This window comes from Lemur catta, chromosome 1, assembly GCF_020740605.2.
Source record: "Lemur catta isolate mLemCat1 chromosome 1, mLemCat1.pri, whole genome shotgun sequence".
NCBI classification, from domain to species: domain Eukaryota; kingdom Metazoa; phylum Chordata; class Mammalia; order Primates; family Lemuridae; genus Lemur; species Lemur catta.
Genome location: NC_059128.1, coordinates 54,265,547 through 54,283,897, shown reverse-complemented (window position 1 = coordinate 54,283,897; position 18,351 = coordinate 54,265,547). Strand labels below are relative to the sequence as shown.

Here is an 18,351-nt window from a genome sequence, read left to right as displayed (position 1 = left end):
TTTATTTCCTTGTATCAGAGCTGTGGATTGCTTCAAAATATCTGTATCTCTAATTGTTCCAATTTTAAAATATCATTAACTTTTTCTGTAATTCTAGATGTTTCTGTTCCTTTTAGTATTATACTTATCTGTGTACAATAAAAATTTTGTTTGTAAAGTGAATTATCCTGCTTCAATTTGAATCCTGACTTTTTATTAATTGCTTGACTTCAGAAAAGGTATTTATTATTCTCTGCTTCCACTTTCATCTCTTCAAAATGGGATAATAATATCTAACTCATAAGGTCCATGTGAAGATTAGCTTATTTAATACATGTAAAATGCTTGGAACAGGGCCTGGCACATACTCATTTCTCACTAAGAGTTGATTAACTATCATTAAAAATATGTGTGTTAAGATTTATTCCAAAATAGATGCAAATCATAATTTTTCAAAAGAATAGCTTTTCATGAATACAGCTAACAATAATCTTAAATAATATACAAAGAATGATATTTCCATAGCATAGCTTACTAAAACACCTACATACATCTTGGTATCTTCTTTAATAATTTTCATGTTCACTAATTTTTTTACTTTGCAATTTAAAATGCTTCTTTAATCTTTTCTGAATAATTTAATAGTGTAAAATATAAATTTCCGTATTTGTTATTGAATTCCTAGTTATTTCCTTTCATATGGTATTTTAGGAATGTTTATATGTAGGTTAAAATATATATATATGTATATATGTATAAATCTGTAGAAATATGTCGTTGTCTGGCATATTGCCTAGTGGTTTACTGGTACATTGCCTAGTTGATGCTTAATGAATATTTTTTGAATAATTTAGTTATGTTATATATAATGTGTATATATATATATATATATATATATATATATACACACACACATACATTTACATATAAGCCATAGCATATGTGGTTTCAGAGATTCACTTGCATAATTATTATTTTTATTTTTTAATATTTGGCATTTGTAAAAGTTTTACTCTTAAATAAGTAATCATCTAAACCAAATTGTTGATATTTTTCTAGAATCTGAAGGAGCAAGTTATCTTTTCAAATTTAAAAAACCTTTATTCCAAGTTATTGTAATGTGGGAAAACCATTGTTATTAATCTAAAATGAAGTGATTTTTAAAAATTCTTCTAAATGAAAAGGAGTAAAAACTTATTTATATAATCCCAAATGCTTCCAAGCATCTGCAGTTCAATGTATATATTTCTCATTGACAACAAAGTTTGGTTTCTGTTTTGACTGGAAGAGTCTTATATTATTTTTGTCTGCAAAGGAAAGAGTTGTATAGCATCCAAGTGGGAAGATGTTTGATTATAATGTAATCAAGATGATTTGTGACTAAAGGCACGGGAAGAAAAACAGCAGCTGTTAAAAACTTAAGACAGTATTATGGAATTTTTGTTAGGAAATTAAGGCATGTTATTTTTTCATAAAGTAAGCATAAAATGGAAAAATTAAAATGTATTATCTGCTTTTTAAGTCTTAAGAATTCACAATGATCACTAAAAGGAAATACATATCTTATAGCAAATACCAGACAAATTTGTTTTGTAAAAATTTGTCATTGATTTTTATATGTTTAGTTTAATTGCATTGTAGAATTAGTTTTTGTTTCTCTGTAGTGGCAAATTCAATTGTTTTCTTCTTATCAGTGAGTTTAGAAAGCTGGTGTCATGAATCCCTATATTTACATCCTGCTACAACAATTAGCCATCTTTTTTTTTCATCTATATCCCCCATTCATTTACTTCTATTATTTTGAAGGAAATCTCAAACATAATATTCTTTTTCATCTATTACACTTAGAGTATATCTCCGAAATATACGGATTCTTATTTAAAACATAACCACAGTACCATTATCACACCAAAAATATTAACAATAATTCTCTACTATTGTGAAACATCCAGTTTAATTTTCAAATTCCAATATCTCATAAATATCGTAATTTTAGCTGTTTGTCTAGAATCTGTATCTAAATAAGATTCACACACTGACAATGATAGAATTGACTCTGAACAGTCTTTTCTAGACTCCCCTCTCTATCTTTTCTTTTGCCTTGAAATTTAGTTTTTAAACAAACCAAGTCAATTTTCTTGTAGAATTTTGCAGGTTTTTCATTGCATCTTTGTAGTATCATTTAATGTGCTCCTTTGTTCACTTTTCTCCTGTAAATATGGCAATTTGAGCTAGAGACTTGACCAAATTTATTTTAGTTTTTATTAGCAAGACTACTTCACAAATGATTTTTGTTCTTTCATATGGAAGTACATGTGAACTGTGCTTCTTTCTATGTTTTTAGAAGATCTCAATGCCTAGATCCTTTAATATATTAATAATTTCAAAATTGTGATATTCTAATCACTTTATTAGCTAGAATATTTCTATAAAGAGAGCTCTATCATTTGTGCAGTAGGAAAGTTTATATAAGAAAGGGTGGATAAATGCTTGCTTTACTAGTATTCTCTAACACTGACAATTAGTTCAAAAATGTTTTATTTCATTTAAGCTCAATAATTTAAACATATTTTATATGTTTCAGTACATTGCAGTTATTATCCCTATTGGTACTAAAATGGCCTTTTCTTCAGCTAGTTGGCTTATATGTACATTATACATTATATATAGCACTATTACACATTATGTATAACTATATATAACACATTATATATAACATAACTAAGTTATTTAAAAAAATTCATTGAATGTCCACTAGCCACTGTACCAGTAACCACTAGGCAATATGCTATGGTTGACTCCTGAGTCCTTTCAGTGTCTCTTCAGTAGTTCCTTGGTATTTACTATGACCAGATGTTCCTGGATCATCATGTACATTTGTTGCCCCAGATCTGGAATCAGCTATGTATCTATGAATTCCCTTATTTTTAGTAGGAAATGGTACTTGGAGTCCTCAGTCCAGGTGCTTAGGGTCCTTTTTGCTATTAGATTTCCTATCATTTCTAGTTTTTGTCCAATGGGCAGAACTAGGAAATCCACACAAACATACACATATTTTTTAAAGATAATAGTCATTATATCTTCATACTCATACATCAAATTCTGAACCAAAGAGTTTTTCCTTATCTTACATCTGTATCTTTTGTTTTCTATGGTGAGAATCCTAGTTCTCAAGAACACTGTGACAGTATAGAGTTGGCATTTACTTAAGTTCAATTTGAGTATTAAAAATTTTTGTTAACTATGAAAGATATAAGAACTCCTATGTCCTTATTTATATTTTAGGAGTTTTAAGAATAATATTTGGCAGAATATGAACAGGGAAGATATGGTATTGTTTTTAATTATTAGTTCAAAAGGAAACTGATGAAAACCAAAGAAAAAATTATGTAATTGTATTACTTGATTTAGGGACACATATCTTCTCTTGCATTTGTCTTGTCTCTTTTCATTCATCAAAGTGAGGAGGATCATTAAAACACCTGAAAGTATCTGTAGCTCTTTGGGACACTTGCCGCTTTGTGTGGTCCTTGGGCCCTGTTTTCTATCCCCCTTATACAGATGGCCCCAGGAACTGAGCCCAAACATGCAATATGGATAAATATCCTCAGTGCAAAAATAGCTTTATCATTTTTATATTATACTTGTCTCTTTGGTTATAGTATTTCATGCAAAAATTGGTCTTAGAGTACCTACTCTATTACACACACACACACACACACACACACACACATACACCTTTCTTTTCAGAAAGAATGAAAGAAAGATTATGAAGTTTTAAAAATTAAGAGGAACCCTAAAGTTCTAACAGACATACTAGGGATGTAAGACCACATGTAGATCCAAAGGGCAAGGAACTTGAATTTTATTGCCCTTGAATGGATTGATGATATGGCCACTTGAGGTGGGAACTGAGTGTAGACCCTTGCATGTAGTCAGACTGTGGAAAGACTGCTTCTTCAGTGAAAGGAAGTCTGGAAAAAATAGAAATTGCTGGTTCAGGGAAGTGATAAGGAAGCTTGTCTCTGGCTAAAACTGAGCAAAAAAGGAAAAATTATCTTGAGAAATTAAAGGGCTAGAATTGCTTCATCTGTGACTAAAGACACCAAATTACATAACTGTCTTGGTGTGAATCCATAGACAAAGACAATCTGCCCTAGATGAATAAAAACTTTGGATCACTCAGCAGAAGCAAATGTAAAACCAATCTGGCAATGCCTCCACACACAGGTTAGTACCAAAAAAAAAAAAAAAAGGAATGTCTACTAAAGATGGTCAAAGTGAAAATCTACATACCATGCAAGAGAACGATCCACCATGAAGAGTAATTAAAAGGATTACACCACCAACAAATTGAGATACAGGAAAACGTGAAATAGGACACGTCAAATATGTGTTTGTAAACAGAGAAACCACTGAATAGACATATTAAAAAAAGAATGGTATAAAAAAAGACGGACAGAATTGAAAAAGAATATAAGAGGACATCTAGAAATGAAAACTGTAGTCACAAATTGAAACATAAGTGAATAGAGCAAGAGTAGACACAGCTGAAGATAGAATCAAGTCTCGTTTCACTAATGATAGATGCTTGGAATTCACACAGATAAAGAGATTTAAAATATGAAAGAGAGATTCAAAGTTATCAAAGAGATAACTCTTTGATGAGATTTGGATCTAATATGACCAATATGAGTTTCAAAATGGAATTCAGAGAATATTCCAAGAGATGATAGCTGTGAATTTTCTAGGTTTGAGAAGCATGAAGAGTATCAAGAAGATAAAAATCCACTCCTAGACAGATTGTTGTAGAACTGTAACACTTGCTAATAAATAAAGTTATATCGCTTTGCTTCAAACTAAATTTCAAAATTAAAGAGTTTAGTAAAGGAAGAAAGAAACAAATCAGAAGAAATTATACATAAATATGCAACTGTGGGGAGTGTATTAGGATTTCCAAGTATAACATCAAATGAATAAATAATATAGGATTAAATGAATCTAAATAAACCTTAAATATATTTAAATATAAATCACAAATATGTATTTGACAGGACCGTTTATATATATTTTTACTAACTTCAAAGCTATTGTTTGGCTGAGAAAGTTTGAATCCTACCCATTAATAGGTCAATGTTAAATTTAAATGTGAGTGAATTCTCTTTTTATTTTTGTATAATGTATGTGGGAAAAGTTTCTATTCATGGGTCATTTCTAGTTTACTTGGAATAAAAAGAATAGGTGGTCAGACAACTCTTGACCATGCTTCCTCACTTGCTCCAGACATATCCCTCTTTTCACCATCATTCCTCTTCTGTATTCTTTCTTCATTTTTGGCTTACAAAATTGAACTCCATGAAACATTGTTTTTCTCCCACAACCAAAATAATCTACCTCACATTTGAGATCATATTTAGTCATTATATTTTTAATACTTATCTAAATAATTATGTGTTAAATTAATTGAAAGTGTGAAGGATAATTCTAGTAGAAAATCTCTCTACTATATTGTGACACTTGCTGCTATGTCTTACTCATTTTTGTGGTTCATGATTTGTGTCTTCACTAAACATATTTGTGTTTTGATTGCATTATGACCAAATATTTTGATTGTTAAGGCTAAAAAGGGACAGAAACAAAGTTTAATGTATAGATCATGTGTCCCCTCCAGATAAAGCCAAATGATATATGTCACAAAGGTTTCATGTGTTTTTTTTTTTTTAAATGTGATAGATGAATTAAGTTGTCACACAGCCCATAGAATGGCCATGACAATATAAAAGGATCTGCCACTGATAGAGTCAGTACTCTATCAATTTGGCTTCAACAAAACTATCTGATAAATTAAATTAATATTAATTTGAATGTCTTGATTTTGTGGTTATTATTTTATATATAAATGTGTTTTGGTTTTGTAATTGTATTATATATGCATGAGAGGTCTATACTCTATATTTGTATGTAAACATCATAATGCAATCTAAGTCAGTATCAGGAATCTGATATAACATTTTCTATTAAAAGGATTTGTATATTACTCAAAGTTGAGAAATATTGATACAGGTTGCATAATATTATAGAGATCAGAAGCAGAAGAAATCAACCTTAGAGTAGTAAGAAATGCCAATTTGGATTACAGCTACATCTTGATTGTATTATAGCTAATGATTTTTGATTCATTATGACAACTAGCCATTTTGTTAAATAATCTAGAAAGAACTTTGTCCACATCTTAAATCAATATGTGTACTCATTGGTTGTTACTTAAATATCCTAATTTAAAATAGATAAATTAACGAGCGATTTTTAACTTTTTCTTGAAAGATGGGTTGAGTGCTTTATTCCTTTAACCAATCTCATATTGTCCTGATTTGCAGCATATCATTTTATAGCATGTGTAACTCTTGTGTAAAATGTTTTATGTATTCATATTGAGATCTTATATTCAAATTGCAAGGTATTTCAATAATTTTTGAACATACATACTTCTATTAGCCCATTTATACTTTTACTTATAATTTATTTTTTACTTCCTTTTTGCTTTTGGTCTCTCATACTCTATTTGTATGCCAAGTAGGTGGAAGTGTCATTTCACATATTTGTTGTCATGTGTTTAATTAAAAGTGAGATTTATTCAAAACAGGATAAATTATAAAAACACTCAATTCTTTATCTGTTTCCAAGTCTTGTGGCATTCTGGTTGTTGCTTTTTTTCCCTATAAAATTGTTTGTTCAGATATTTCTAAAAATTGGAAATATCTCTGCATGTGTATTTTATGATAATTTTTATTTTAAAATATTGATAAAAATTGATCCTAGAATATCATATTGTAGTTTATTTAGAATCTAATGTGATTTTTAGAAGCATGCTTTTAACAGACAGATAATCTGAACCCTTTGGTTAGAGAATAAAATAGTTTTAAATATAGTTTAACCTTAATTTTATAGAAGTATTTTTATGATTTAGATTAACAAAAAACTAACTGTAATTGAATTACCAGAGTACTATAAACAGTTGTATTTTGTTTATATTTAACATTACTTTTACTTACAATTCTTATTGCAAAAACACCATTGTCTTATAGAGAATACAATGATATTATCTACATTAATTCATGTGGCTCAGTGAAAAAAATGCTCTAACTCCTTTACTTAATGGGATTCTTCCCCTGTGGCAGTGCAAACGGCTAGAGCAGGAGCTTCATCATCTGAAAGAGCAGAACCAGACTTCAGCAAACAACATGAGACATCTGACTGCTGAAAACAATCAAGAACGTGCTCTGAAGGTAAATCTCCATTCCTTCTTGCAGGCAAATTAAGGTTGTAAGCCCTTGGTGCCAGCTTTCTGTGCTGCATATATCAGTTGTGTACATTTCAGCAGAAGTGAGCTGTGGTGTTTGCCAACAACCCCTTCTTTAAACACAGATACAGCACCCTTCTGTTATGGTATTAGTTTATTTCATGTATGTGTACATGAAAACAACATATTTTCTGAATTTTGAGTGGTGATATATTAATAAGTTTTGGTACATGTTTATTCTGTTTTTGTACTATTACCTTTTGTAGTTAATAAAAAGTAACCATACTAAAAGAAAAAATTAAATCAGGGGCCTTTGCCTTGCATCAATATTTATTATAATAATTTTTTTTAATGACTTGTAGTTTTAGTCACCCACAGAACTGACACTTCTTGAAGAATATGTGGATATGTTTGGTAATTGAAGGAGTACTTAGAATGTTACAACAAAAGAGGAAGAAAGATAATAAATTTAACTATAACTTGAAATGAGTAAAGTGTACATTTCATGACAAGGAGTTTAATCTCCTTGTAATAGAGATCCAGTAATCATGAAAAAGGACATTATTTCAATTCTACTGATTATATCTTTTCTTAAGATCTTTGTGATTTCCCACTCTACTCTGTCTTTGTCCCAGTTCCTAGTACAGTGTGACATGGTAGTGGTTTCTACCTTCAAGGTGCTTGCATTCTCATTAACTGATTGAAAAAAGAATATCCATGGGAAACAAAAAAGATTCATCATTGTTTTTATTGTGTAGTAAGGAAAGACACCAAGAAGATTGTATTGTACTTTGTTGTCTTAAATTCATTTTTTTGCTGCAGATTACAGAGTAATATTAAAGCAGTATAACTTACTAAGCCAGAATCATCTACCAAAATTGAGGAAATTGTGACATTTTAATGTGGAAAATACTTTTAATCTGTCCAAGAAGTATAAAATTTGGTAGAAGTCAGATTTTTCCACAAAATTTATATAGCTTCGTTTTGAAATTCTTAGTTGTGGGCTTATAATAGCTTTGTTATTATTCTTTAATGTGCTTTCTTTTTTTATTGAATTTGTAGATGGATACAGCAGAACAATAACTGAGAAAGGGACAAATTATAGATTGCTGTGATTATTGTTAATTACCTCCAAGGAATTTAGTATTTTATAAAGATAAAGTATAATCATTTTTAAAATATATACTTGCAAAATAGAAAGCAACATTGTTTGAAAGGCATCATCCATAATGTGTGCTAACTTATTATCGGTGTTAGGGGACAGATTTCATATGCTCGATGTGATATGGCTATTTCCATTTAAAATGGGATCTGAGGCTGGGTGCTGTGGCTCATGCCTGTAATCTCAGCACTTTGGGAGGCCAAGGTGGGAGGATTGCTTTGATGCCAGGGGTTCGAGGCCAGCCTGGGCAACATAGCAAGACCTGGTCTCTACACACAAATAAACAAACCCTGTCTCCATAAACAAACAAATAAATAAGTAAAATGGGATCTGAAATAAAAATTCATAGTCTTTATTCTGGCATTTCTGGTTATGTGTTTCTGTTAAATTTAATTAAATGGCAGCTATTATTTATGGAGAGAAATAGGTGAACATTTCTATTAAAAGTAGAAGGAAATAAGTAGACCAGAAGAGATGTGGAAGTTCAAAACGAAAACCAAACCCCCATAAAATAGAAATCTCTGTAGACTATCTAATTTAAAATAATATATAAACATAACTACATTTTTAATCCTGATGAATATATTAAAATCTTCTCTAGTTGCTTATGTTTTTTTACAAAAGTCTCAGATTTTTCTATTGTCTTTTAATCCTTCGTAACTGTATCCATTATCTAAGCCAGCTTAAATTCTTGGTAGAGTGAACATAGGAGGAAGAAGTAATTTTTTAAAACTCTCTCATCAACTCAATCAATTTGTAAATTGCCATGTAAGTGATGGATAACAAGTTTATTACCAAGCTATATGGTTAGTAAACAGTTTGTCTTCTTTCTAAGCAGTATGCTTATTTTTTACAACTCATTTCCAAGTATCATTTTTTGTTTGTTAACTGATTTAATATTTAGTATCTAAATGAGTATTAGAAACAATTTTTTTAAAAGGATCATTGTCTCCAGAAGCTTTCCGTATGCCAATATTTCTACCATTTTATTATAAATAGTACAATTATTAATATCACTAATAAAGGTAAACTTGAATAGGATGAGAACTGAAAAGTTCATATTTTATTTCTTTGAATTACACTGAAATTCCTAAATGAAAGTTCTGGAGATATGTTTGAGGAAAAGTTAACGGTCATACATTACATACAACTTTCCAAAGTGATGATTATGGCAAAATCAGTTACCATACACAGTAATACTTTCGAATAATCTAGTGTCATTCAAATAATAATGTCTTTGTTTATTCTAATAACCAGAAAATTCTTTCTAAATTATTTTTATGGTACAGCATAAGAATAGATTTTTGATGATCATTTATAAGTATTCTTTTTGGAGTCACATGGAATTACACTAACTAAATTTGCTAGACATGGCACTATTTCTCCTGCTTTTTTTATGTTTTCAATTTCCCCTAATAACAAGTAAAATACAGTGGTACCAATAGGTTAAGGGACTGAATTACGCTGATACTAGTATATACCCTGAGAGTTACTTTAAAAAAACACTTTATTTTCTCATTTAAAATAAATTTGATCCACTTACGTTAAGAAATTTGTTTCTTCAAGAACACGTTTTTGGACATTTAATTTATTTTAAGTAAGTTTGGATTAGCCATAAATATGCAGACATCAAACTTGATGAAAAATTTCATATACACTGCTTTTCTTTCCTTTTTCATTTCTTAATTTACTCTCTTTCTCACATAGTGTTAGCCTCCTACAATTGGAGTTTTCCAGTGTAATTCCAGTGAAAGCAAATCTTTCTTAGATAAGTGGCCTCTGTTGGTTAATAAACCTGTGATACTTACTATTCATTATTGTACTCAATATCCCTATCAACCTAATAATAACGCATTTCAATCTTACTGGTTCCCTCTGTCTTGAAACACTTACAGTTTTCTCTTGCTTTATCCTTACCACTTTTCTCTTTGATTTTCTTCCTTAGTCTTGATTGCTGGTGCCTCTTTTTCTACCTAATACTAAAGTATAAATATTTCCATGGATTATGTAACTAATTGTTTATTCTTTTTTTAAAAAAAGTAGACTTTGCTTTTTAGAGCAGTTTTAGGTTTACATAAAAATTGAGCAGAAGGTACAGAGAATTCCCATATACCTGCTGCCACGACACACACACACACAGCCTCCCCTACTATCAATCAATATCTTGCACCAGAACAGCACATGTGTTACAATCAATGAACCTATGACACATCATTATAACCAAAAGTCCATAGTTTACTTTGGGGTTCACTTGTGTTGTACTTTCAGTGGGTTTAGATAAGTGTATAATGTCATGTAGTCATTATAGTATGTAGAACAATTTTACTACCCAAAGAAATCCTCTATGTTCTGCCTATTCATCCTTCCCAACTCCTTATCCCCTGGCAACCCAGACTCTCCTGCTCTGACTCCCCAATTTGTTCATTCTGCAGACTATCTGAAAAGAACCTTTTATCTTACCATTGGTTTTGGCTAAAATCCTTGAAGTTGACCTTGACTCCTCTCTTTCCCTCACATTCCACATCCTGTCTGTAAACAAATTTTCTTGGCTTCTACTTTTAGTACATATCAAGAATTTAGCCACTTCTCACCACACTTTTGCTGCTACTATTGTCTTCCAAGCCTCTATCACCTCTTGCTTAAATTATTACAGAAGCCTCCTAATGGTCTCCTGTTTCTGTCCTTGCTGTTCTCTATTCTCAGTACAGCTTTCAGAATGATCCCATTAAAATGTAAGTTAGAGTACATTACTCCTCTGCTAAGAATCTAACTGTGGCCCACCATTTCACTCAGAGGATAAACCTACAAGATGTCTTGATCTGACCCTCCCCTTATATAATACTTTGCTTTAGATGTACTACCCTCTTGCCATTCCTCCAACACCAGGCAAGCTTGTGTCTCAGGGCCTTGTGCTTCCTGTTCCTACTTCCAAGGAACATTCTTCCCCCAAATATTCACACAACTCAATTTTTTATCTTCTTCAAGTCTATTCAAATGCTGCCTGCCCAGTGAGGGTTCCCTAACTAACCTGTTATATATTTCAACCCTTACCCCTATCAGCATTTTCTCTGTCCCCTTTCCTGATTTATCTCTGAAGTACTTGTCATCATATTACAAAGTATATATTTTATTTATTATATTTTAATCTATTTTCTTGATAGGAGTGAAAGCTCCATGAAGTCAGAAATTTTTGTTTCTTGTACACTTTCTGTATCTACTGATGGTATTAAAAATACTTGACATTCAAAAAGTCCAAGATTGGTCTACTAACCAGTCAGAACAGATGCCAGCTGTCAAAAATTTGAATCGCTGTACTTGTACATACCAGCTAAAAACTAGCCCTGGCTATATCTCCTACAAAAGTGCCTGGCTCATAGTATCCATTAAATAAATATCTGTTGAGTGAATTCATACCACACATGCAGTTTAGTATCCTGCTTTCCCTGGTTAATACTTCATAAGCATTATTCAGTAGACTTAAATACTCTTTATAAATATCCCCTTGAAATTCTACATAATTTGCAATGTATAAATGAACCATAATTTTAACTTTCTTTAAAGTTAAATATTTAGGTTGCTGACAGTTTTGCACTCTTATGAATACTGCTCTGAAAAATATTTTGTGTGTAAATATTTAACCATATTTAGCAAGCAAAAATGTTTTTTAAATTTTTGTTTTTAATAAAGCACATATTTTTAAAATTCAAATGGTTCTATAAGGGTTGTAATAAAAAATTATTAGTCTACTTCCTCATGTACCTTTCCTAACTTCTGCTTCATAGAAAAAAAAAATCACTTTCAGCTTGCTTAGTTCTTTATTCTGTATCCTCATTATATGTCTAAATGAAAAGCTTATAGTATCTCTTGATTTTTCATTTTTAGTTATTTATTGCCTTCCTACTGTGAAGATGAAGATTTAGTTTTATCACCTTTTCATTAGTTCATTGTTCAGTATTTACACTGTTCTAAGTAAATATTCATAGATGACCATATAGTAAAATATTTTTCAGATATCTCAGCAGGAATTACATGTTATATCATGATCTAGTTAATGTACAAATATATAAATATAAAACTAAAGCAAAAATGTGAGGGAAAGGTACATATTCTCATGGCATATATATACTTAGACACTTTTCATTATACTGTAATATTTTAAAAACTAATGCTGGTTGTGACCGTCTAAATTACCTATGTTGGGATACTGTTTTCCCATTTTGTGTGTGTGTGTGTGTGTGTGTGTGTGTGTGTGTGTGTGTGTGTATTTCTACATGTCTTGTAGAGGCACTAGTGGCCTTTGTTCCAAACTATGTTTTATAAGATATTTGTTTAGCAAATAGCCTTGGAAGGTAGAGATAGTGTCTCCCTTTAAAACAGACGGTGTTTACTGTCCAGTATAATAAAAATAATGTCTTCCTCTGAGGCAAAGGTTGGGCAGGTTTGCATGCATCGTTTTATAAAAGATTTGGGTTCCCTGAACTTAGAGTTGATGCAAACCCACTATGTGTGCAGTATGCACCTGCGCCCCGCTGCATTGCCCCCATGGGAGGTGGGGAGCCAAGGGAACCAGTGCGTAACACATATGCTGTTTGCTGTACCTGAGTAAATAAAGTCCTTTATCTGTGACCCAAGATTCTTGTGTCTTATGCCAGCATGAATGAAGCTCTAGCTGGCTAAATTTTGAGTTTGCAACTAGAATGAAAATAAAAATCTCAGACTTTTCACAATTCTTGAAAAACCAGGTTTCCTTTCTTTTTCAATATTTTAGTTTGTTTGGACTTTTAGTTTGTTTGTGTACTGTGTATCTATTACTAATACATCCATGTATTCTCTCCTGTTAATGCATACAGGTACATCAGGTGACCTGAAATTATTACTTTTTTTTTTTTTCCCCTAGACAGAGTCTCACTCTATCTAGTGAGTGAGACTCTTGCCGAGGCTAGAGTGCCGTGGCGTCAGCCTAGCTCATAGCAACCTCAAACTCCTGGGCTCAAGCGATCCTTCTGCCTCAGCCTCCCAAGTAGCTGGGACTACAGGCATGCGCCACCATGCCCAGCTGATTTTTTCTATATATATTTTTAGTTGTCTAGATAATTTCTTTCTATTTTTAGTAGAGACGAGGTCTCGCTCTTGCTCAGGCTGATCTCGAACTCCTGAGCTCAAACAATCCACCTGGCTTGGCCTCCCAGAATACTAGGATTACAGGCGTGAGCCACTACGCCCAGCCAAATTATTACCTTTTTTGAAGAAAATCTGGACTGATTGCTGTATAAGACTGCTATACATACTGGTCCTGGAATCTATCTTCAATGTCATTTTGTGGATTCCTTTGGTTTCTACTATATTGGATCCCATATGTCCTTGATTCCATTTTTTTCTTTTTTTGATTTACCCTTTCTTTCTGATGGAACACATTCTCTAATACCTTCCTGAGAAAGGATACATGAGAGAGAAATTTTTTAAGGCAGTACATTTCTTTTTTTTTTTTTTTTTTTTATATATATATTTTTTTTATTTCAGCTCATCATGGGGGTACATAAGTTTAGGTTATATACATTTTCCATGTCCCACCCATCCCCCCGAGTCAGAGTCCCAAGCGCGTCCGTTCTCATTCTCCCGACAGTGCACCTGGCACTCATCATGTAGTCATACCTCCATCCCCTCCCCCCCCCACCTCCCCGGGTCTGCACCTTCAAGCATGACCATTCCCCAGAGGGTGTGCAACGCACTCATCATGTAGGCATACACCCATCCCCTCCCCCCACCCCCCATCCCAGTCTGATATCCAATTGGTATCCTTCCCTGATGTACATTTAGGTGATGATCAGGGAAACCAGTTTTCTGGTGAGTACATGTGATGCTTGTTTTTCCATTCTTTGGATACTTCACTTAGTATAATGGGTTCCAGCTCTCTCCAGGAGAACCAAAGAGATGTCGTATCATTGTTATTTCTTATAGCTGAGTAGTACTCCATGGTATACATATACCACAGTTTACTAATCCATTCGTGGATTGATGGGCACTTGGGTTGTTTCCACATCCTTGCGATTGTAAATTGTGCTGCTATAAACATTCGGGTACAGGTGTTTTTGTTAAAGAATGACTTTTGTTCTTCTGGGTATATGCCCAATAATGGGATTGCTGGATCAAATGGTAGGTCTACTTGAATCTGTTTAAGGTATCTCCATATTGCTTTCCATAGGGGTTGCACTAGTTTGCATTCCCACCAGCAGTGTATGAGTGTTCCTGTCTCTCCGCATCCACGCCAACATGTGTTGTTTTGGGATTTTTTGATAAAGGCCATTCTCACCGGAGTTAAGTGGTATCTCATTGTGGTTTTGATTTGCATTTCCCTGATGATTAGGGATGTTGAGCATTTTTTGATATGTTTTTTGGCCATTCTTATGTCTTCTTTTGAAAAATTTCTATTCATGTCCTTTGCCCATTTTTTGATAGGATTGTTTGATTTTTTCCTGCTGATTTTCCTGAGTTCTAAATAGATTCTTGTTATCAGTCTTTTATCTGATGTGTAGTATGCGAAAATTTTTTCCCATTCTGTAGGCTGTCTGTTTATTTTCATGACTATTTCTTTGGCTGTGCAGAAGCTTTAAGGCATTCATATATGCCAATACCATTCAATCGGAGAACCAAATTAAGGACTCAATACCTTTCAAAATAGCAACAAAGAAAATAAAATATCTAGGAATATATTTAACTAAAGAGGTAAAGGACCTCTATAAAGAGAACTATGAAACGCTAAGGAAGGAAATTGCAGAACACGTAAATAAGTGGAAATCCATACCATGCTCATGGATTGGAAGAATTAACATCGTTAAAATGTCTATACTACCCAAAGTAATCTATAGATTCAATGCAATTCCTATTAAAATACCAACATCATTTTTCACAGATTTAGAAAAAATAATTATACACTTTGTATGGAATCAGAGAAGACCCCGTATAGCAAAAGCAATCTTAAGCAATAAAAACAAAATGGGAGGTATTGATTTGCCAGACTTCAAACTATACTACAAAGCTGTGGTTCTTAAAACTGCTTGGTATTGGCACAAGGGCAGGGACACAGACCAGTGGAACAGAACAGAAAACCCAAATATAAAATCATCCTCATATAACTATCTAATCTTTGACAAAATAGACAAAAACATACTCTGGGGACAAGAGTCCCTATTCAATAAATGGTGCTGGGAAAACTGGATAGCCACATGTAGAAGACTGAAACAGGACCCACAGATTTCACCTCTCACAAAAATTAAATCACGGTGGATAACAGATTTAAACCTTAAATGGGAAACAATTAGAATTCTAGAAGAAAATGTAGGAAAGACTCTTACAGACATTGGTCTAGGCAAAGAATTTATGAAGAAAACCCCTAAGGCAATCGCAGCAACAACAAAAATAAACGACTGGGACCTGATTAAATTAAAAAGTACATTTCTTGAGGATAGATTATCCAGAAGCAGAATACCTGAATAACAGTATGAATATAGAAATTCAGATTCCTGGACTCAATTCCAGGATTACTGAAGCAGAGTATTTGAGAAAAGTACCCAGAAATTTTAAACTTTAATTTTATTATTTTAAAAACTTTTTAAAATTAAATTTATTTTTAAGAATTTACATGTTTATTAAAGCCATAATTAGATACCATATCAGACCTATTAACTTACTACATAGAAAATACTGATAATACCAAATGTTGATAGGATGTAGAGAAACTTAATCTCTGATACATTGCTGGTAGAAATGTAAAACAGTACACCCACTCTAGAAAACTGCTTGATAATTTTCTTTTTACTTTTAATTTAAAAAAAATTATTTTCTTTTTATATTTTAATATTTTTCATTTTCCTGTCCCATTCCTTTGCTGGGATGATAATTTCTTACAAAGTTAAACTTATACTTACCATACAACCCAGCTATTGAACTCCTGGATCTTTATCTCAGAGAAATTAAACTTTATGTCCACACAAATCATGTGCACAAATGTTCATAGCAGCTTTATTTGTAATTCACCAAAACTAGAGAGAAGCCAGATATCCTTCAGTGGATCAGTGGATAAACCTCCAGACAACAGAATATTACTCAGCAATAAGAGGGACAAACAATATATGCATGACTCAGATGGGTCTCAAGGGCATTCTGTTGAATGAAAAAGCCATTCTCAAAGGGTTAAATTGATATGATTCCATTTTTATATAACAATCCCAATGTGACAAAATTATAGTGATGGAGAACAAATGAGTGGTTGCTAGGGGTTAGGTTGGGGAGCAGGATATAACTAGTAAAAAGGTAACAGGAGCCAGGCGCATGGTGTGCTTCTGTAGTCTGGATACTCCGCAGGCTGAGGTTGGAGGAGGGCTTAAGCCCAAGAGTTCCAGGCCAGCTTGGGCAACATAGTGAGAGCCCATCTCAAAAAAAGAACAAATTGCGATGTAACAGTTCCGTATTCCCATTATGGTTATACACAGCACCAGAAATAGCCAAATCATTGTAGCTCACATAGTAATAGTTCATTAAGTCCATCAAGACACAATAAAAACTGATGAGGTGTAAATGAGACAATTGTGAACTATAATCTCTGCCATGAAAGGAATGCTGAATTTTTGTGGGAAATTTCTGTAGCGATTATCGATGGCAAACCACAAATGTAGTATTTACAATACTTGTATTTAATTGCTTTTAACATTGATTACTAATAATGTTTTTCTAACTTAGAGATTCATAGTATTATTTTAGGAATGTGATTTTTTTTTTTTTTTTTTGAGACAGAGTCTTGCTCTGTTGCTTGGGCTAGAGTACAGTGGCATCATCATAGCTCACTATAAACTCCCGGGCTCTAGTGATCTATCTGCCTCAGCCTCCCCAGCAGTTAGGACTATAGGCATGCACCACCATGCCCAGCAAATTTTTAAATTTTTTGTAGAAATGGGGTCTAACTGTTGCTGGTCTCAAACTCCTGACTTCTAAGCAGTCTTCCTCCTCACCCTCCCAAAGTGCTAAGATTACAGGTTTGAGCCACTATACCCAGCAGGAATTTGATATTTTATTTTGAAAAATAATGATAAAAATATAAAATCACATTGCAAGATTTCCTACAGGAGCTATTTTGTACATTTTTTACTTCGCCAAAAACTTTTTTAAATGAATATTTGACAGAAGACATAAATTTTCAATAGGAGACTGAATTTTAGGCACACCAGGCATATTTATCATTGTGTGAATTGGCTTTGGATGGATCCTGGAACCCTTTTCCAGTCTTTGTATCACCTGGTCTTTGGACCTGGTATTTCCTCTGACTGAAATGCCCTGTATTGCTTATTGCCCTACTCCCTTTTCCCAGCTAATATTTATTCATCCTGTTTACAGTTTTGTCATAGTACTCTTGTCTGTGGTCAAACTGGAGAGGAATTTGGGGGGTAGAATGAAATTGTTTTAATAAGAAGAGCATTAAAGTGGAAAAAAAAAGTGAAATATATGAGACTGTCAGTGCAAGGCCTTCTTTCCAAGCCTTTTCTGGCTCTGCCCGTATCACTCACCTTCTCCTAACCCTCTGCTCTCACCCCATCATCTTCTCCTATCGACTTTTGGTATTAATGGCCAAGAAGATGCAGAAGAGCAAATGTCCATGATATGTTTTGGGGAATGATCCCTGGATACCTTTAAAAACAATACCTAGCAGAAGTCCAGTTGATTGGTTGTTAGGTAATGAATATAGGTTAATGGTTCTTTATAGAGGCATGTATTCAAATCCTCAAAAGAATATTTTCAGAATAATAAATCTGGGCCTGACCCAAAGCCTGCTGAATTGGAATCTCTTATTCTAAATTTGAAAGCTTGCCCAACATAGACTTTGTGTTTGGAAAATAAAAGAGGGACAAAATATTTCCTC

The 18,351-nt window shown here is 32.8% G+C and overlaps 1 protein-coding gene across 4 annotated transcripts in view; it reads left to right on the top strand.

Moving 5' to 3' along the window:
- MIPOL1 (mirror-image polydactyly 1) overlaps nucleotides 1-18,351 on the top strand; it is a 274,962-nt gene that overhangs the window by 129,685 nt on the left and 126,926 nt on the right. For all 4 annotated transcript variants that reach the window (XM_045568308.1, XM_045568299.1, XM_045568325.1 and 1 more), the window contains one exon: nucleotides 7,158-7,265. In XM_045568308.1, the coding sequence (XP_045424264.1) occupies nucleotides 7,158-7,265 (108 nt within the window). The remainder of the gene's footprint in view (nucleotides 1-7,157; nucleotides 7,266-18,351) is intronic.